General features: G+C 39.5%; 2 protein-coding genes across 4 annotated transcripts; both read left to right on the top strand.

Annotated features, from left to right (window-relative positions):
• The first annotated feature begins 877 nt into the window (after window positions 1–877).
• LOC109110595 (aminomethyltransferase, mitochondrial-like) lies at window positions 878–6,399 on the top strand. 2 transcript variants are annotated; one of them, XM_042729838.1, is made up of 9 exons: window positions 879–1,114; window positions 2,234–2,401; window positions 2,553–2,633; window positions 2,732–2,863; window positions 3,493–3,571; window positions 3,734–3,879; window positions 4,866–5,046; window positions 5,113–5,268; window positions 5,360–6,399. In XM_042729838.1, exons 1-9 carry the CDS (start codon window positions 1,004–1,006, stop codon window positions 5,536–5,538), a joined length of 1,233 nt encoding a protein of 410 aa, XP_042585772.1. In that variant the 5' UTR covers window positions 879–1,003; the 3' UTR covers window positions 5,539–6,399. The 2 variants fall into 2 exon arrangements, with proteins under 2 accessions (XP_042585771.1, XP_042585772.1); XM_042729837.1 differs by having other exon boundaries at window positions 878–1,114; window positions 4,866–5,268.
• A 432-nt stretch (window positions 6,400–6,831) lies between these two features.
• ifrd2 (interferon-related developmental regulator 2) lies at window positions 6,832–20,406 on the top strand. 2 transcript variants are annotated; one of them, XM_019123181.2, is made up of 13 exons: window positions 6,832–7,264; window positions 8,463–8,522; window positions 14,203–14,316; window positions 14,425–14,506; window positions 14,616–14,740; window positions 15,405–15,562; window positions 15,659–15,712; window positions 15,796–15,974; window positions 16,639–16,747; window positions 16,823–16,957; window positions 17,141–17,269; window positions 19,228–19,320; window positions 19,522–20,406. In XM_019123181.2, exons 1-13 carry the CDS (start codon window positions 7,219–7,221, stop codon window positions 19,600–19,602), a joined length of 1,365 nt encoding a protein of 454 aa, XP_018978726.1. In that variant the 5' UTR covers window positions 6,832–7,218; the 3' UTR covers window positions 19,603–20,406. The 2 variants fall into 2 exon arrangements, with proteins under 2 accessions (XP_018978726.1, XP_018978727.1); XM_019123182.2 differs by lacking the exon at window positions 8,463–8,522 and having other exon boundaries at window positions 6,835–7,264.

Genomic DNA, 20,406 nt, shown 5'->3' on the forward strand with positions numbered 1-20,406 from the left:
AATATAAAAACTACGACATAAAATTTGTACTTTTTCTTTCAAACTAAGCGAATTTGTTTTGTAAGCTAGCTAGCGTTGGGAACTGGTAACAGGTTATTTTTTAGATTATGTGTGTGATCGATTCCTGAACGAATGACTCGTATGAATCGGTTCCTTTTGGTGGATCAAAACTGGACACAGTGCGACCAGCGAAATCCGATTCTCGAGCGAATGAAGGATATTTCATACCGAACACGAAAATTAGGCCCTTGACGAAACACAACGATAAATGATCAAAGGGTTACTATTTGTTCAAGAAAATTAAATAAGTGTATGCTGACCTGATACTTGTTATATTAAATGACTAGTTAAATAGTTGTGTTGTTGTGATTCGTTTTTTTTAATGAAAGAATTCAAAATATTGTTTTCTGTTTGTTTGTTTAGTTAGTACTATATAATATAAGGACCAAGTATTGGTAGATATATTAAAATGTCTAATGTAAACACACCTTTTGTTCTTATTGGCTCTTATTGTAAACAGACTACTGGAGGCAGTCAATTATAAAGTTGGAGTTTTATAGCTTTTATTAATTACACTGCATTCAAAATACACAATTTTATCAGTTCATGTAAATGCATAACTGATAAAAATCTAAATGTATTGTGAATTTAAGTCACTTATTTGAAAGCGTCTGCCAAATATATAAATAAAAAAAAATCTAACCAAATATTTGTTCCTTGAAAGTACTAAAACAATTGTTATAGCATATTTCTAGCCAAACGCATCCCTATTTTTTGTGCTGCGTGCGCCATCGAAAGAGTCATTTGAAGTGCCTGCGGGGAGTTGCTCAACAGCACGTGTACGTTAGGAATTTCAACTACATTTCCCAGGATTCCTTGAATTTACTCTCCTTGTTTTGCAGGGAAAGCAAAGAGTGTAAGAGTCGAGTACAACCGAGCTGTCAGTGCCTGCGCTGGGCTTTTTATTTTTTAACAACTGGTGTGAAACTGAACGAAAGGCAAAATGTTTACTCGGGCTTTTGCAAACAGACTCTGTAACCGAATTCCAAGAGAAACCCCGCGGACTGTCGGTCTGGGGTCATCGGGGCGGCAGGATAGGCACGCTTCCACAGAGGTATGCAGGGAACTGGGATCATTAAAACATCAGAAGCTGTGCAAACGTTAAATAACTTCAAATAAACCGAAGTCTGCAAAACCGTGACAAATAGCTAAAGATAATTAAAAAAAAAAAATGTAAAATTTTCGCTTGGTGCATTTCAGTATAATGTCTTGAGTACTGAGATGATTTTGAATCTAGTGCTCTGTTATGGCTGGCTCAGAGTGTCGTTCATGCAGGAGAAACAGCGCTCGAGCTGCTGCGCTAAAAAGCACGAGAGCAGTCCTCGCGGCTTTGACTGTGTGTGAAGCACTGAAACACACAAGCTGCGGTCCGATTCATATTGTTTCTACGCGATGTTCACTGCTTCCTAAATACTAACGTTATCTGTAAAAGTTCATTCGGAACACCTCGTAACGCCATCAAACGCAGACAACACTGGAGTCGCGCAGATTATGAGTTTCTTGAATCTGTAAGCAAAATTGTATCTATTAGGTTCGGCAACTTTTCTGATTTTCAGTGGTCCTGTGGTGTGACAAATTAATTAAAACTGATTGACATATTCCATGTAATCCCTCACCTAATATAATTAAAAAAAATGCATAATAATGTCAATGATAGTGATAAAATAATTCTCAATCACTGGTAGTCACAAGGCCCTGATTTCTCTTGAACTCCTAGTCACCAGTCTGAGTGTGTGAAACCTGCTGTAATACAGATAAAGCCTCAAACACACTCTCAGTGGTTCAGATAGTGTTCTAGACTCTCATTCAGACTACTTAGTTGACTTTGGACTGATTTCGTAAACTGTTAATAGCTAATGTGGCTTAATGTGAGATAAAAGTGGGCAGACTCATAGGGAGGAGCCAGTCAAAGGTCACAGCACCTTAAGCGGACTTAACACACACAGGATCTTATTTATTGCAGAATCTAATATTTTAAACCCCCAATGATTCTGAACAACATATAAGATACTAAAAAAATCAAAGCTTTAAAAAAATAAATAAATAAATTTGTACTATAATGTGTTAGGCCTAATATGAGTGTTATTATTATCAACTAAATTATTGACTGTATTATATAAATATGAACTTTATGCAACAGGTTTTATTTGGATTGATTTTTCTCTGTATCTAGGTGGCGCTGAAGAAGACCCCGCTGTATGACTTCCACAGGGCTCAGGGTGGTAAGATGGTGGAGTTTGCAGGATGGAGTATGCCTGTGCAGTACAAAGACAGTCACATTAACTCACACATGCACACGCGCCAGCACTGCTCCATCTTCGACGTCAGTCACATGCTGCAGGTCAGTGTGTAGACACCGTTTGTTTTGACCCAATACCCGTGTTAAAAATTAAGTAAAACATCTGCTTAAAAGCCACATGTGACACAACATTAGCTGTCCATCATTTTGAGGTCAGCGTGTCTAATGAATATTTGCTGTTTTCTCCCCATAGACTAAAGTATATGGTAGAGACAGAGTGAAGTTTATAGAGTCTCTGATTGTTGGAGACATTGCTGAACTAAAAGACAACCAGGTAAGACACACCCACACAGAGAGAGTTCTAATGACTGTCAGCATTAGCAAAAAAAAAAAACATGCTTTAGTCATCAAAAATAACATTTCTTTTTCTAGGGCACTCTCTCCCTCTTCACAAACACTAAAGGAGGAATCATGGATGACCTGATTGTGACCAAGACTGATCGGGGTTACCTGTATGTTGTCTCCAATGCTGGCTGTGCGGACAAAGACTCTGCTCATATGCAGGCCAGTAACAGTTAATGATCATTAAACATATTCATTAACTCAATTCTGATTGATCAGGAATTCATATATTTTTGTACAATGACTGTGAAAAAATTAACCCCTTTAAATACCACAAGGGGGCGACAAAACTCCTTAATTTTTCATTTCCAGTTTTTTGTTACATACTATAGTCTTATTTCACATTTCCGGGTTTCTAAGCAGCAGAAGTCATCATAGTTGTGTTAACTTCGAGAGCAGTGAATGGGAGAGTACCACACATATATTTTTGCATTCCCATTTGCTCAAACAGCAAAAGAAAAACTCCAGTCGTTTTCACGACTTTCAAAAAAAGGGAAAAAAAACCTGAGAGAGACTGATAACAGCAGTCAGAAGAGAGAAAGATGTCAAATTTATCGTCCCTCCCATAGACGCTGCATTAGAAACACCCTCACATTAGCGTTAACTAGTTTTTTTTGTAATTTGATGCAAAGGTGATATAATACAATAGAGTTTTAAATGTACATACATTAAAAAAAATATATAAATATAAAAAACTTTTGAGGATTTACGATTTATTTTTTTTATTTATAATTTTTATTTGTATATATTTATTTGCTTACACATGTGTTTGTTCAAATGTATGTTTGTAGGCCAGACTGCAGGAATTTAAAGCAGCAGGTCATGATGTAGATTTGGAGTTCATGGAAGAAAGCCTTATTGCTCTGCAGGGTAAGTCATGGGTCTGTGGTATACTTGCATGGTTATACTGCCCACATTCCTGCTTCATATTTTTACAATACATTGGTGTGTGTGTGTTATTTAAATGCATTGTGTACATTTTTGGGGCATTTGATTTGGCATTGATAATATGTATATTCATGTTGTATGCAGGCCCATCAATGGCCCAAGTTCTGCAGAAAGGTGTGGGTGATGACCTCAGGAAGCTGACCTTTATGACCAGTGTTTTGACCCCAGTGTTTGGCATCCAGGGCTGCAGGGTCACACGCTGCGGATATACAGGGGAGGATGGAGTAGAGGTGTGTGAGCTGACTTTGTAACAACTATACTGAAATTATTTACTATTGTTCACAAATTTGAGGTTTTTTTTATTTTTATGAATACTTTTATTTAACAAGGATGCACTCAATTGGTCAAAAGTGTGAGTAAAGACATTTATAATGTTACAAAATATTTCTGTTTCAAATAAATGCTGTTTGTTTAAAGTTTCTGTTCATCAAAGGAAAAAAAAAATCTATCATGGTTTCCACAAAAATAGTAAACAGCTAAACTGTTTTCAACAATGATAATAGTAGATGTTAATAGTAAAATAGATGTTTCTTAAGCCCCAAATCAGTATATGAGAATGATTTCAGAAGGATAATCTGAAGAATTCTGAAGAACATTCAGCTTTGCCATCACAGGAATGAATAGAAAACAGTTAATTTACAATTTTTGATCAAATAAATGCAGCCTTTGTGATTATAAGGGGCTTATTTTAAAAACATTCAAAATCTTACAGACTCCAAACTTTTGTGTCTCGTGACCATTATAAATTATAAGCAGCACAAATTTCATATTTATTTTTACAGTTTAAGAACTGTTAGATATGTATGATAGAAGAGTTATCTTATAATATAATTAACTAAACTTTTTTAAAAACTTTGGTTTGTGCGTGTGTTTGTGTACCTACTTAACCATATTTTGGGGACAAATTTGTGAGCAAAACCTGTCAAAATTTGCAAAAACCTCCATTTGTGGATGTCCTCATTTGTAAAACTGGTATACAAATATAGTAAACAAAGTTTTTTTTGAAATTGTAAAAATGCAGAAAGTTTTTCTGTGAAGGGTAGGGTTAGGGGTAGAGGTGGGTTTAGTTTAAAAGGTGTATAACCATCTGTATATAAAAGCAATAGAAGTCTATGTAATTTCCCCATTTAGATAGCTAAGTAAATGTGTGTGTGTGTGTGTTTGTTTGGCATGTCTGTAATGTTTATGCTCTTGTATTTACATATGATTTATTCAGATCTCAGTACCAAGTGGAGATGTTGTCTCACTGACTGAAAAGTTGTTAGCCGATAGTGAGGTGAAACTCGCTGGACTCGGTGCCAGAGACAGTCTGAGGCTGGAGGCGGGACTTTGTCTTTACGGCAATGACATCGATGAGACCACCACACCTGTGGAAGGAAGTCTTGTTTGGACTATAGGTGCGTCAACACTTATTGTCACTTTCCATGCATGTATATTGAATGCTAATGTATTTTTGTATGTTGGTAAGCGTCGTCGACAGGCACGAGATTTCCCTGGTGCTGACATCATTGTTCCACAAATAAAGGCAAAGACTCAGAGAAAGAGAGTGGGACTGATCTCCACTGGACCACCTGTCAGACAGCACACACCAATCCTGTCATCTGATGGCAGGGTTATAGGTAACAAACGCATTTGTGTTTAACAGAATAGTAAAAAAAAAATATTCACCCTCATGTCATTCCAAACTCTGTTCCGCCCACTTTATTTTAGGTGAGGTCACCAGTGGATGCCCCTCCCCCTGCCTCAAACTAAATGTTGCCATGGGCTATGTGGAAGCTGGCTTCAGTAAAGTGGGCACATCAATTCAGGTGGAAGTGAGGAAGAAAGCAGTGCCAGCAGTGGTCAGCAAGATGCCATTCGTGCCCACCAAGTACTACATGGGCCAGTAGACCTACTGATCGTAAAAGCGTATGTGTTTATGAGAGGGTCTGTCGTAGATCTGTCTGGTAGTATTTAGCAGTGGAGGTCACTGCCACTGGATTCCTGCTAGAATGGAGACCAAAATTACAGATTATGTAAAGCCTGAGAGACACGTCAACGTCGAGCATTCCATAATGCAAACACAAATGCAAACTTTAAACACAACAATAATTTACTTCCATTTAAATTACATTCCAAGACATTCTGTTATAATTCTGGCAACTTCACTAGAAATTCAAATCAAATGGAATTTCATGATGTGGGAAAGGACCACTTGCTGTTTCTCTCTCTCTCTCTCTCTCTCTCTCTCTCTCTCTCTCTCTCTCTCTCTCTCTGTGTGTCTGTGTGTGTGTGTGTGTGTGTCTAACATAAAGCACTTAAAATGTTAGTTTGAGTGTGGGAAAGTGACATCTGTTTTACAGACTACTGACTAGGATTCCTAATAAGTTTTCCACATACCTGGTTAATTTTTTGCCGGTGTATAGTTTTAGTCTCATAACTTTATGATGTTTTATGTTTTAGAAAAGTGCCTAATTTCTCTGGAGTAAATTGTCATGATGTAGTATTGTTAATGTCATTAACTTTAGACCACATCACTGTGAAGTCTTTCTGTCTGAAAGAACATTTCCATTCATGTTTATTTTTGGGATGTGATTAAATAATTGAAATTATTCTATATAATTTTATAAACTTTTACTTTATTGGTTGTTCCCCAAAATTAGACCTTTACAAGTATATACACTTTTACATTAGCAGTCAACAATTTTGTATGGCTTGTGTTTGTACTGTGGGCTGTGATTTGAAATAAAGTCTTTAAGTATAACATTTTAGATTTTGACTATATCTGCAGATAGTGAATTTGGCTATTATTAATAAGCGTTACGGTTTGCGTGTAACGTTTTATGGTGAGTAGAAATAGTTGGTTAGTTACTAAATAGTAAAATAAGTATTGTGTAGTGAATAATTAACTTGTTAAAGAGCGGATGGATTTTATGACCGGTGTTGATAAACCTGACGACCACGTGTATCACCGTCACTCAATGAGAAATACCAGCAACATAAAAAACGTCGCGGTATAATGACAGTTTTATTTAGCGTCCTTGTTGTTTTCATAAAGAAAAGTTTCTAAAGCTGTAACTTTTGTTTGCAGACTGCAATCCATGCATTTCTGAATTGCGGATCATTGTTGGAATTGTAGTTCTCAATTTTACGTCTCTCGCAGAGGTCCTCAGTCGGAATCATGCAGCGAACTACATTACCCATAGTTCTCTGCTGCTGTATGAGCCGTAAAGGAGGAGCGTGCCGGGTGTGCTAGCCGTTACCGATGGGAAGATGGTGGAATCTGAAGCAGCAACGTGCACGATACTCCGTCCCAAACATTTCCAAAAACATTTACCATCACAACCTGGCATTAGATATCGGTTACCTGGGGACAACCATAGATAATAAATACTAAAACTAAGACTAAATTCTAAGTATTTCGACTTCGGTGCCTAAAGCGTGGGGCCAAACGGCACAGATCGCAGTATTTCGATACTCTGGGAAGGTTTTCTCGGCTGGGATTGTTGATAAACTGTTGACTGTTTAAGGCTTCTTGTTCTGTATAATCTGTTTCTTTTGGGCCTCGGTGTTTTGGAGCTGCTGTCAGCATGCCACGAAACAGAAAAGGGAAACGCGGTGGGAACAGTTCGAAGGGTGAGTTTAACGCTTCCTGCTGTCACAAACTATATAAACATGGTCACACGACAAAATATCACCAAGCAATAGTTTTGCCTTTTCTTCCAGCTACATATCCTTGGAACAAGATCGGTGTACTTGCATAATTGCGAATATTTGACGTCGGCAACGTTATTAAAACTATTGATTTTAAACCATTGGTAAAATATTATTTTATTGTAAGCATGAACCTCACTATATTATGGTGCATTTATGCTTAAACAATAAAATTAATTGCCATTTAAAAATACGACTACATGACATTGTTTAGGTGGCACATTTTTGACAAGCTGGAAAATGAGTTTTTGATTTTGATTTTTCCCTCTGTTTATTTACTTTACGACTTCAAGCAGAAATAATAATAATAATAAAAAAAAAATCATTAACGTTACAACTTTGATTTGGTCTTGCTGATGTGGCTGCAACCATTTCAGCACCATTTACAGCATCTAATTTCAAGCGCCAGTCATCTAAAAACTTGAATATATAATAAGCAAAGTATTTAACATTGATTTATTTAGAAACTGTGTTTGCCCTTTGCATTAGCAGAGTAGAAGCAAAATTATTGACTGCCAGGGTTATTCTGTCTGCAGCATAACAGGTGAAGCTCGTGCCTGCCCGTGTAAATTTAGCACAAGTGTCACGGAGTCGCGAAAACCGGGCCTTCCCGGACTACTCGAGTGAGCAGTAAGATTAGATAAATTAAACCTATTTTAAACTTAATTAAACTTTTAACTATTTGTCTCAATACGAAGACTTAAAAAAAAAAATAAAGTTTTTGATTGTCTCAATATGAAGACTGGATTTCCGTTTAAAAAAGAAAAGGTTTTGGTAAGTTCACGCGCAGAGTCGCGTCACGTGCCTACAATGGTTTGCTGATCGTAACTGGTTTCAGGTGGTTTCACTGCTGCGCTGGTGGACATAGTGAATTCTCATTCTGACAAGTTGAAAAATGGACTGCTCCTGACTAAAAGCAGACCATTGTGACCAAATTAGGAGACCAAAACTCTATATTTTTTTTCTTAGCAGGGTTGCAATTTTGAAAGCGTCGTTTCAGGCAACTTCAGAGTGCATGAGTAGCATCTAGCCTCGTCCTACAGTTAAATGTTTATATGTCAGATTGATCTGATATAAGACCTGATTTAATCTGTCTCTTCCTCCTGTTCACTGTGAGCAGCCTCTCTTCGACAGGAAGTGCTTCAGCTGCAGTTGTCAAAGACTGCCCTGTCACGTGCAGGTAGCGTGACCTGATCTTGATTGTGACCTCATGTCTCTCATCCCCATTAATGTTTAATTAACGGCATGTGAATATCCATTCATGTGTATTTGTTTACATCATCTCTCATTTGTCTAATGCCTTTCATGACTTGAGAACCAAAATGCCCCAGAAGCATCGATCACTTCTGCTTTCTTGTGAAAGCAGACTTCTAGATCAGTGTTTCCTAATTTTTTTTTTTTTTTTTTTTTTGTGGTCAAAAGTACATCCACAGCCCCATCAGTAAAGGTCAACTACCTCTTCATTGGTACCAAACCATAAATGTGTTCCTTTTAACTCCTATTATAATCGAAATCATTAATCATTGTTATCATGATTCGAGGCTGTTATTGTCTCGCCAAGTAGCTTTTTAGGCAGCTAAAGTTGTCTTTCATTGTTCTTTGAGCAGTCATACTGGGATGTACAAAAGTAGTCATTTAACCTTTTCATGGTGGAATTTAAATACTTAAATCCCCCTCTGCTGTTTGGGAATCACATGTGTTCAGTCTGTTGAGCGATGAGGCTTCTGGAAAGTACTGGAACTCAAGTCAAAATATTTGGACTAACTGTTTCTATCCACATTTTGACTCTACAAAGTCTGACACTTCTGTGGATTGTCTCAGATTTGTTTTTCATAAATTCCCGACCATTCCAGACCCCTCCTCCACATGGTATTCATCCTCTGCTGAATGCACTGCTGCTTCTCATCTCATTCCTGCTCATATGTCTTGTTATGCTGATGCATGTATTGTTACTGCCATTTTGAAGTCTATTGGGATGTCACATTCTTATTGATAAAATATTGATGAACTCTTAGTTTGAGGCCTTTTTAGTTCTATAATGGTCTTCTGACTTTATTCTGAATTAGTTTTTGCTTAAATCTGCAAATCAGTGTACCAGTTGATTGAAGCTTTGGGTAAAGGTTTTGAAACATTTAGTAATTTTTATTTAGATTTACTTATACTGCTTTTGAAAAGTTTGGTATCCGTATTACTTCAATTTATCAAGGATGCATTAAATTAATCAAAATTGACAGTGGAGACATTTATGTATTTAAAATAGAATTAAAAAAAATGTCATGCTTTCCACAAAAATATTAAGCAGTTACTTTTTTTAACATGGATACTATAATAACAAATGTTTCTTTAGCACCAAATCAATATATAAGAATGATTTCTGAAGGATCATGTGACACAGAAGACTGGAATAATGACTGCTGAAAATTCAGTTTTGCCGTCACAGGAATAAATTCAAAAAATATTTTACCACAGAAAACTGCCATTTTAAGTTGTTGTCAAATGTACTTTTGAATAGTAGTGGATTAGATGCATTAAGCACAGCAACTCACAAATGAGTCACATCCTTAGACTAATCAAGTTAAATCATGATTGAATCAAACATATCATTTTAGACAATATCTAGTAAGGCTGTTTGAAATGCAAATAAATATAGCATAATAGTTTCAAAAGGTTTGTTTGAATCTTTTAAAATGTACGAACTGCGTGACCTTGAATTCTAAAAATTGTTTTATTCTCTACATTTTTATATATACAATACATGTTAAACTAAAGGTCTCCTGGTAGTGGTACCTCAGGGGGAAAAGGTGGGCCTTTGTGTGTGTGTTTGAGAGAAGCCACAGTGAACTTTGACCCAAATCAGCTCTGTTTCTGGCTTGTTGGTTTGCTGAGAAGTGTAGCTATATGTTAGAGTAAAAGAGGTTTTCATTTGGTTTTCTCTACAGTCAGACTGTTCACATTTTAAGTTTAAGTTCAAGTCAAGTCAAGTCAAGTCTGCTTTATTGTCAATTCTTCCACATGTACAGTACATACATACAGAGAATCGAAATTGCGTTACTCTCAGACCCCCGGTGCATACAGATAACACTAACAGTAGAGCCTAAAAATCTAGGTCAAATATAAAATATAAGATAAAACTATACAATAAGGGAATGTAAAAAAGACATAATAGAAAAAAATAAAATAAAAATAAGGTTAAATAAAAGCAGCGCAAGGCACATGGCAGATAGAGTGCAAACCAGTGAACAAACAGTGCAGATAAAAAGATTTTTAGTGCATAAAAAAAAATAGCTTATTCAGTCTGATTAAAAGTGACAAAGTGACAAAGGGCTCAGAGCAGTTATTTTATTAAACTGACTGATGAGGAGGTAGAATGATGTCAGATCCATGGTGAATGAGGTAGTGAGCAGACCACTGCTGCACAAAGTGACTGGTGCATGACATTCGTATGTTAGAGGGAGGGGGGGTGGAAGGACCTGGGGATGTGGGACCTGGGGGGGGGGGGGGGGGGGGGGTTTCATAGTTCAGTGGTGCCTGAGGCAGAAGAGGGACGGGGGGTAAGTTCGGGAGCGAGTTCAGCTTCCTGACAGCCTGATGGATGAAGCTGTCCTTCAGTCTGCTGGTCCTGGCCTGGAGACTCCGCAGTCTCCTCCCTGATGGCAGCAGACTGAAGAAGCTGAGTGACGGGTGAGTGGGATCACCTGCAATGCAGAGGGCTTTTCGAGTGAGACGGGTTCCATAAATGTCCTGGAGGGAGGGGAGAGAGACACCAATGATCTTCTCAGCTGCTCTCACTATGCGTTGCAGAGTCTTCCGGCAGGACGCGTTGCAGGCGCCATACCACACAGTGATGCAGCTGGTCAGAATGCTCTCGATGGCGCCTCTGTAGAAGGTGTACATGATGGGGGGTGGGGCTCTGGCTCTCCTCAGTTTGCGGAGGAAGTAGAGACGCTGCTGTGATTTCTTGGCCAGTGCTGCGGTGTTGTCGGTCCAGGAGAGGTCCTCTGTGATGTGCACACCCAGGAACTTGGTGCTGCTCACTCTCTCCACAGTCGCACCGTTGATGGTCAGAGGAACATGCTGAGTGTGTGCGCTCTCCTGAAGTCAACAACAATCTCCTTCGTCTTCTCCACGTTCAGAGAGAGATTGTTGTCACTGCACCACCCGGCCAGGCGGCTCACCTCGCTCCTGTAGTTTGTCTCATCTCTGTTGCTAATGAGACCCACCACAGTTGTGTCATCCGCAAACTTAATGAAGAGGTTGGAGTTGTGTGACGGTGTGCAGTCGTGGGTCAGCAGAGTGAAGAGGAGGGGGCTCAGCACACATCCTTGGGGGGCCCCAGTGTTCAGTGTGATGGTGCTGGATGTGTTGCTGCCGACACGTACTGCCTGAGGTCTTCCAGTCAGAAAGTCCAACAGCCAGTTGCACAGCGAAGTGTTGAGCCCCAGCTCGACCAGTTTGTGAATGAGCTGTTGAGGGATGATTGTGTTGAATGCTGAACTGAAGTCTATGAACAGCATTCTGACGTATGAGTCTTTTTCCTCTAGATGTGTGAGTGCTGAGTGGAGGGTAGTTGAGATGGCATCATCGGTCGACCGGTTGGACCGATATGCAAACTGGAATGGGTCCAGGAAGGGGGGGAGGGCAGACTTGATGTGGTGCATGACTAGCCGTTCGAAGCACTTCATGAGGATGGGAGTAAGTGCAACAGGACGGTAGTCATTGAAGCATGATGGAGATGGCTTCTTCGGGACTGGAATGATGGTGGTAGCTTTGAAGCATGTGGGAACAACAGCCTGACTAAGTGAGATGTTGAAAATGTCTGTGAAGACATCAGTGAGTTCTGCTGCACAGTCTCTCAGTACACGCCCAGGAATGTTGTCAGGACCCGGAGCTTTGCGTGCATTGATCCTGCTGAAGGATCTCCTCACGCTGTCTGGGGTCAGCATCATCACCTGGTCACTGGGAGGAGGTGGAGTCTTCTGTGCAGTGGAGCTGTTTTGTGCCTCAAAGCGAGCGAAGAAGGTGTTCAGCTCGTTCAGCAGAGAGATGTTGCTGTCACAGGTCCGCTGTGGGGGCTTGTAGTCCGTAATGGTCTGTATCCCCTGCCACAGGCTCCGAGTGTCTCTGCTGTCGCTGAATTGATGGGCTATCCTCCTGGAGTACTGTCTCTTAGCCTCTCTGATGCCGCGGGATAGGTTGGCCCTGGCTGTTCCCAGGCCCCCCTCGTCTCCAGCTCTGAAGGCAGCGTTCCGCGTCTCCAGGAGTCTGTAGACTTCCCCTGTCATCCACGGATTCTGGTTGGCCCGGACAGTAATGGTTTTTTGTGACTGTTACATCCTCAATACACTTGGTGATGTAGGCAGTGACAGTCTCCGAGTACTCCTGGAGGTCAGTGGAGTTATTATAAGTGGCAGCCTGCTTAAACATATTCCAGTCAGTTGTATCAAAGCAGTCCTGAAGAGCCTCAGACGATCCTTCTGGCCACACTTGAATCTGTTTCTGAACTGGTTTGGCGACTTTAACGAGCGGTCTGTATGCAGGCATTAGCATGACAGTGATGTGGTCTGAGGCACCGAGGTGGGGGAGGGGGAGGGCTTTGTAAGCTCCTCTCTGTGTGGTGTAAACAAAGTCTAAAATGTTTTTACCTCTTGTTGGAAAGTTAATGTGTTGGTGTATTTTAGGAAATACACTCTTTAAGTCAGCATGGTTGAAATCCCCAGCTATGATGAGAAAAGCATCGGGGTGTGCTGTCTGCTGCTCACTGATGTGCTGGTACAGTTCATTTAGTGCATCGTTCCTGTTGCTGTTGCTGGTTGTTCGGGGGAATGTAAACCGAAACGAGCAGTATGGCAGTATATTCCCTCGGCAGATAGAACGGCCGGCACTTAATAATCATAAACTCCACCAGGGGTGAGCAGTGTTTGCAGATCACAACAGCATCGCGGCACCACGCGTCATTGATGTAAACACAAAGCCCGCCGCCGCGGGTTTTTCCTCCCGCGACGCGAGCTCTGTCTGCTCGATAGCACGTCAGCTGGTCGAGCTGAATGGCGCAGTCCGGAACGCTGTCGCTGAGCCATGTTTCCGTGAATACAAACACACAACAGTCTCTTACAGTCCTCTGAGTTGAACGTAGTAATCGGATGTAGTCCAGTTTATTGTCCAAAGAGCGTACGTTAGCCAGTACGACGGTGGGGATGGATGGCTTGTGTGGGTTAGCCGTTAGCCTAGCCCGGATACCTCCGCGCTTACCCCTCTTCTGCTTCCTCTCACGCCGCTTGTGGCGCCTCCGCTGTGGGCGAGATGCAGTAGAGGGGGTCGGTGATGATGTAGGCCTCCGGAGCAGTTCGAGATCTCGCAGCAGTTCCGCGTGCGCGGAGTTTAACTCTAAAAATGCGGCTCTGCCGACATCCAGCAGAAACTCACGACTGTATGCGTGCTTAAAGACAGATAGACGCGATGACGATGTACAAAAACACTGCGACTCACAAGACACAAAACAACACGAAAAACACCGTTCTGTCGGGACAGAGAGAAGCCGCTGCGTGTGGACGCGCCGGATATGTCATCTAAAGATGTAAGTTCAAGTCAATGTGACACACTTCAGATTTTTTAAAGTAAGAGTACAGATTGGTTTTGTAATCCTACATATGTTGCTGTTTTCTCTGGGCACTGAAGTGAAACTTCTGGCTTTGTACGAGCAAAGGGTTTAGGTTCAGGTACATGAACTTTGTGGACAGTTAAAACACACATGATTGCTCTGATGCATCCATCTACCTAACCTTTGAGCATTCCCATCCTTTATTTAATTTAACCATTAAACTACTGTTTTATCTCATCACATCTCTCTCTCACTTTTTTAGGGAGAAATGGGGTGAGAGGCGAGTCTGGTGTGAGTGATGACGATTTGGCGTCGGAGGTTCTCAGTCACTACAGCAGCGCCAGTGAGAGCGCATCAGTCATAGAGGAAGGCACAGGTACACAGACAATTTAAAAAGATCATACATGCACCAACCTTATCACAAATATATATAGCATGCAAGTACAAAAAAAACATCCACACGCTGACTCTCTGTGCTGTGCAGGTGAGGTGGTAGATGAACAAACCGCTCAGGAAGAAACGGAAGACAAACTGAAGCAATGCATCGACAATCTGATGGACAAAAGGTATCAATACGCTGAGACACACAACAGTGAGCAATGCAAGCACACACAGTTACTGAAAACTAAATGAGCTTTGCAGCGGTTACACTCTTATCTTTTATATGTTTTTCAGTGCTAAGACCCGTCTGGCTGCACTAGAAAGTCTGCGCTTGGCATTTTCTTCCAGAGTCCTGTATGAGTTTTTGCTAGAGAGACGTTTCACCATCAGTGACTGTCTGGAAAGGAGCCTGAAGAAAGGTGGGAATTAGGACTTAATTTTTGTTTACACATATGTCAAAGGTCAAATCAATGGGACACTCTTTAGATTATTACATCTAAGGGTTTAGAGACTGGTATTAGGGGTGTAATGATACACGTATTCGTATTGAACCGTTCGGTACGAAGCTTTGGGTTTGGTACGCATTACAAACCGAAAGAATCGATTCGTTGGATTAACGAATTGGATCTGTTTTTACTTTCACTTTCTTCACATTGGATCTGTTTTTACTTTCACTTTCTGCAGTGAATTGATATTAAGACGTTCACCGGCATTACTCTTGCGCAAAGTTTGCACGTTGCTTGTGTATGATATCCATTGGCTTTCCTTCATGGTTTAAAACAGAAATATTTCCAACATTGCGACGGAACCAATTACCCCTGTACCAAACTTACCGAACCGAAATGTGACACCACTGTGTCGTATCGAACCGTACCATGAATTTTATAAATTGAGTTATAAATTGTTAGTTCACTTTTTTAGATAAGTAATCCATACATGTAAGAAACAAATTGAAATGTATATAACATTTGATCATTTTTTTATTATTATTATAATTATTTTTTTTATTATATGAAAATTCAAGGCTGTAGTTTCTCTTTCTTTGCTGGGTTTACTGACTCGATAAAGTGTCCTTCTCTTCAGGTGGAGGAGAGGAGCAGGCTGCTGCTGCTACAGTGTGTGCTCTCTTGTGCATGCAGCTCGGGGGCGGAGTTGAAGGTGAGGAGGGCTTTAAGATGCTCTGCCCCATCCTCAGCTCCATTTTGATTGACAGCTTTGCCAGCCTGTCAGCTCGACAGAGTGTGAGTTAATGCCTCAATATATGTCTATAAACCTTTATTTGTTTGATTCCATTAACACTTAAAATGGGATTGTTTACTTCTCTTACCCTTTGTCAGTGTGCTCGAGCTCTGGGTATGTGCTGCTACGTGTCTGCCTCAGATGATGCAGAGGTATGGTCAGATCTTGTACAATGCATATGAATATTTATAGATCTGCATGTTTGTAGAAGTCTTTTTCCTCCTGTCTTTTTCAGGACCTGCTAAAATCTATTGGTCATTTGGAGAGTGTGTTTGTGGGTGCATATCCCCTGGGTGATGGCACTCTGCCCTCTGTCAAAGCCGGGATCCCTGCGCTCCACAGCGCCGCCCTTCAGTCTTGGGCTCTGCTCTGCACCCTTTGCCCTGCATCACGCATCAACACCATTCTGAACCAGTGAGTTTGAATCGCAAAAAAAACAACTCATCTTTGCACAGAGAGTGCACAAAAGTGATAAAGGTCAACAAAAAGCAAATGTGAGATAAACAAATATTTACTGAGGAATGGCAAATGTTTTTAGCTACAATGCTTGTTTCGAATATGTTTGGACTCATATCTCCTTGCTGAACATCAGTAAAAAAAGAACTTAACAAAAAACACTACTTTTTTCTATGCTCTCACTATTTCTTATATCCCTCCTTGTTCTGGCTTGTACTATTATACTGTAACTTTGTATTGCTAGCACCTCTCATGTTATTGCTTCCTTAAGATGAATTGCTTTTTGTATTCCTCATTTGTAAGCCCCTTTGGATGAGTGTCTGCTAAATGAATAAATGTAAATATGACCTGCCCTTTAGTAATTAGGCATTGAAGGTGGTCTTATGACTGAAATGTTTGCCGTTCCTCTGTGAAGCTGTGGTTATTATTTCACAAAAAGTGTATGGGCATTTTTGTTGTTACAAAGTCACAATCCAAAACAGTTTTGAAGTCTAAACCACAGTGAATAAAAAAGACTTAATATTTTATGTAATGCGTTCATCAGGGTGAGAAAAAGCCATGTGACAACACCCAGATTGAATAGATAGATGTAATATGATCTATCTCTTTGTCTGTCTTTTAGTCACATGCCACGTCTACATGCGTGTTTAGAAAGCAGTGAGGTGAACTTCAGGATTGCTGTGGGAGAGACCATCGCTCTGCTGTATGAACTGGGACGGGACATCGATCAGGTGTGTGTTGTGTAATGCTGAATAGGTTTGAGTGTCAGGACGATGGCAGTGTAAGTAATGTGTGTTGTGTTTCAGGAGTTTGAGTATGAGGACTGCGATGCATTGTGTGACAGTCTAAAGAACCTGGCAACTGATGGAAACAAACATCGTGCTAAAAATGACCGCAGGAAACAGCGCTCAATCTTCAGAGAGGTGCTGCACTACATTGAGGTGAAAGGAGAGCCACAATACATGCCTTTTTGTTTTTAAATAACATGTCAGTTAATGACATCCAAATATTTTATAGCAACTTTGGATGCAGGGCTAATAAACCGAGTTGATCCAGGACTGTCTCAGATGATTATGGTTTAAAAATTTACTGACATCAGACCAAACATTCCCTCCTATTTTCAGAATGAAGATTTCACAGAGGAGAAGATCCAGTTTGGGATTGAGGCCATCTACATTGATGGCTGGATGCGCCGCAGGATTTATGATGCCTTTAAGGAAGTGCTCGAGTCTGGAGTTAGACACCACCTACAGGTGAGGAGGACCAATTGCAACTCACCGTTGGCATAACAATTAAAGAGCAGGTCATATGGTATTTTAAAGTGTCCCAATATTGTATTGGAGTCCCCTACATCAGGTTTAAATGCATCTAAGGTCAGAAAACATTGTAATTTTCTCAGAATATACATTTAATATTAGTCATTTGCCAATGATTAGGAAATGATTCGTTTCAAGCAATTTCGGAGCAAGCCCCTCCCTTCCTCAAGCCTACTCTGCTCTGATTGGTCAGCTGGCCAAACCTGTTGTGATTGGCACAAGGATGAGTCCTTGAGCCAGTTAGCCAGCGCTACCATTGACAAAGCACCTTTACATAAAACAATGAAACTAACTGATTAAACAATACAGTTTGTAAACCAAAATATGTCTACTGTAATGTTTGAAGAACGACAGACAAAAGACGCTTGGTCTTAACTTTTAATCAGAATGCAGAACAGTTATATCACAGGAGCACCAGCCGAAATCACTCATCTCTCCCGCCTTAACCCTATAACTGCCGGTGAAGCACAATAAACAGCAATTTCACAATGATTATAAAGTCTGTGTACTACACAAAATTCTTAACCATTAAACAAAATAAAAACAACAAAAACATTCTACAATAAAACACATATTCTTAGGTTCACTGCAAATTTTTAGAACTACTTCAGTAAGACAATAATATCGTGCTTTACCTGGAAACCTAAAGCTGCACTAGGTATACATCACATATTGGCACAAAAAAATTATATTTTGAGCACTCAATTGAAAATGTACACCTAACGTATCAATCGTACTTCTTACAGGTGGTGCTTCAGAGAGCTTGTTAGTCCAAATTAAGAAGATTAGAAGCCAACGAAGATAAAAGCCCAGATTAGAGAAGCAGTTCTTGATAAAATAAGCACACAACAAAAGGCTCGAATTGTATTTCTGTGGTATCCTTGAACACCGCGTCTTCTCAACATGATGTAAATGCACTAATAGCAAAAGTGTTTGTGGGCAGATCAGACTCTGTTCATATTTCGCGGGCAGGCAGGGATTATGCAAATGTGTTACCCAGTGACGTACACCGGTAACAGGCAAAAGAGTCGAAAATATAACGACTCGTTAAGGCGATTCAGAACCGACTCTCTCTTTTGAGAGACAATATCTTTATTTATCATGCACTTTTTTTGATTAACAACTTTGCAGATTGTTTTCATTTTAGGATAGCTACATTATAAACTGCAAAAGAGAGATTTTTCAGAAACCCATATGACCTGCTCTTTAAATAATTCGCAATTAAATAATTGATATTTGAATCTATACTCGAGTAATGCAATGTAGAAATTGAAACAGGCTAGGTCATATATAAATGAACATTTCTAAAAGTGTCTATATTGAATGAAATCAGAATTGAAATGCAAGTTTCTGGTTCTAATTAAAACATCAGAAAATCAGTTTCTGTATATAGTAAGTTTTGGAATTCATTAATGTTCAGGGATCCCTCTTGATTTTACCAATGATTTCATACGTTGTTAGTGAAAATTTTTTTTGTGTGTTTTTTTTTTGCTCTCAATTTTTACTCTTAACACATTTTAGAGCTTGTCATTACTAGAAAAAATATATATTTATAAAATACCTATGGTATTTTAAGATTCTGTTAATTTACTTGACATTTCCAGTGATAGAAATCATATTTATGCTACCTCATATATTGATTTTTTTTTTTTTGATTTTTTTTTTTTTTTTTTTTTTTTTTAGCCCATCTGTAGAATTTGTAGTTATTGTTCCTTATTTTAATGCTTTTTTTGGGCTTGTTTTATATCATTTATCATTTATATCAAGTCATCTTTAGGCTCCGGCCCTCATGTTTGAGAACCACTGTTCTGCAGTGTTTGTTATAATGAGTTTTTGTGTCTGTCTTTTTTTTTTTTTTTTTTTTTTTTTTTTTTTTTTTTTTTTTTTTTTTGTAGTTTAATCCTTTGTTGAGGGATATTTTTGGACTTGGACCTCCTCTCATCCTGGATGCGTCTGTCAAAGCCAGCAAGATCTCCCGCACAGAGAGGGTAATCTTGATCCTTTCGCTTATAAATGCAATAAATAACGAACTATGACACTGACATGACAAGAAGTCTTATTTTACAGCGTGAAGTCAGATTCAGCTGATTTTGTAAACTGTCTGCCAAAAAATGCAAATTAAATCAGCACTGTTTCATTCACTAAGGTTTTGTGTGTATATTATATAACTTTGTTTTTTCTCTTCACAGCATCTGTTTAACTCTGCTGCATTCAAAGCCCGGACCAAATTAAGGAACAAAGTGAGGGACAAACGTGCCGACGTGATGTGAGGATGAAGGCGACAGAGAAAAACACTACATCCTTAAAATCCCTACGGCTCACTTGAAATTATAGTTTGACATGATGCCAAGCCAGAGACTTGACAATGGACATGTGTGCGTGACTGTCTGAGTGTGTGTGTGATTGTGAAGGGCTGGGTGTGTGTATGCGGTGTTGTGTTTTTATTTAACATCACAGTATGAAAGCTAGGAATCCTACAGTTAAACCAACATGAAATATAACAACCTCTTGTAAGGCTGAATTCAGCTTTTCTGTTGAAACCTGTTTTACCTCCCCAAGTGTTTTTGGGAAAAAAAAGAGGATTTTTATTATCGAATCATCTTTTTACAGCTCTCCAGCAAACAGAGGCCAAGAAAAAATAATTCTTTGTAGATTTTCTATATGCATTTTATAAGTGGACTATGCTGATGCACCTATGATCTGATGATGCAAACAAATGAAGATACATCTTTGACTTCAGGTTACCAGAGTTAGTGTAGACCATTTTGTTAAACCTCTCTCACTGCCACTAAATCAACCACGTTTCACATCTTAATTCTAGTCATCTGAAAAGTTTTTTTTTTTTTTTTTTTTTTTTCTCCTCAGTGTGATGCAGTCAACTAAGGTTTTTACACTATTGTACCTTCACCCCAAGCTCATGTATGCCCATTTAGATCATGCTTTCAACATTTTTTGGAAATTTTCTAAATATCAATAACCGCCATGTTACAAGTTTTCTTTGAAGCAAATGTACTGTATGCAGCAGCAGGATTTTAGAAGAGAAAACACAGAATAAATTATGTAACTATCTTTAA

Source organism: Cyprinus carpio, chromosome B8, assembly GCF_018340385.1.
Source record: "Cyprinus carpio isolate SPL01 chromosome B8, ASM1834038v1, whole genome shotgun sequence".
NCBI lineage: Eukaryota > Metazoa > Chordata > Actinopteri > Cypriniformes > Cyprinidae > Cyprinus > Cyprinus carpio.

Bases quoted from the DNA above. Each gene is read 5' to 3' on its own strand.
- LOC109110595 (XM_042729837.1), top strand. From the start codon at position 1,004: ATGTTTACTCGGGCTTTTGCAAACAGACTCTGTAACCGAATTCCAAGA. The intron at 2,402-2,552 runs GTCAGTGTGTAG...TTCTCCCCATAG, and splicing joins ACGTCAGTCACATGCTGCAG to ACTAAAGTATATGGTAGAGA. The intron at 5,269-5,359 runs GTAACAAACGCA...ACTTTATTTTAG, and splicing joins ATCTGATGGCAGGGTTATAG to GTGAGGTCACCAGTGGATGC.
- ifrd2 (XM_019123181.2), top strand. From the start codon at position 7,219: ATGCCACGAAACAGAAAAGGGAAACGCGGTGGGAACAGTTCGAAGG. The intron at 14,317-14,424 runs GTACACAGACAA...TGTGCTGTGCAG, and splicing joins AGTCATAGAGGAAGGCACAG to GTGAGGTGGTAGATGAACAA. The intron at 14,741-15,404 runs GTGGGAATTAGG...CCTTCTCTTCAG, and splicing joins GGAAAGGAGCCTGAAGAAAG to GTGGAGGAGAGGAGCAGGCT.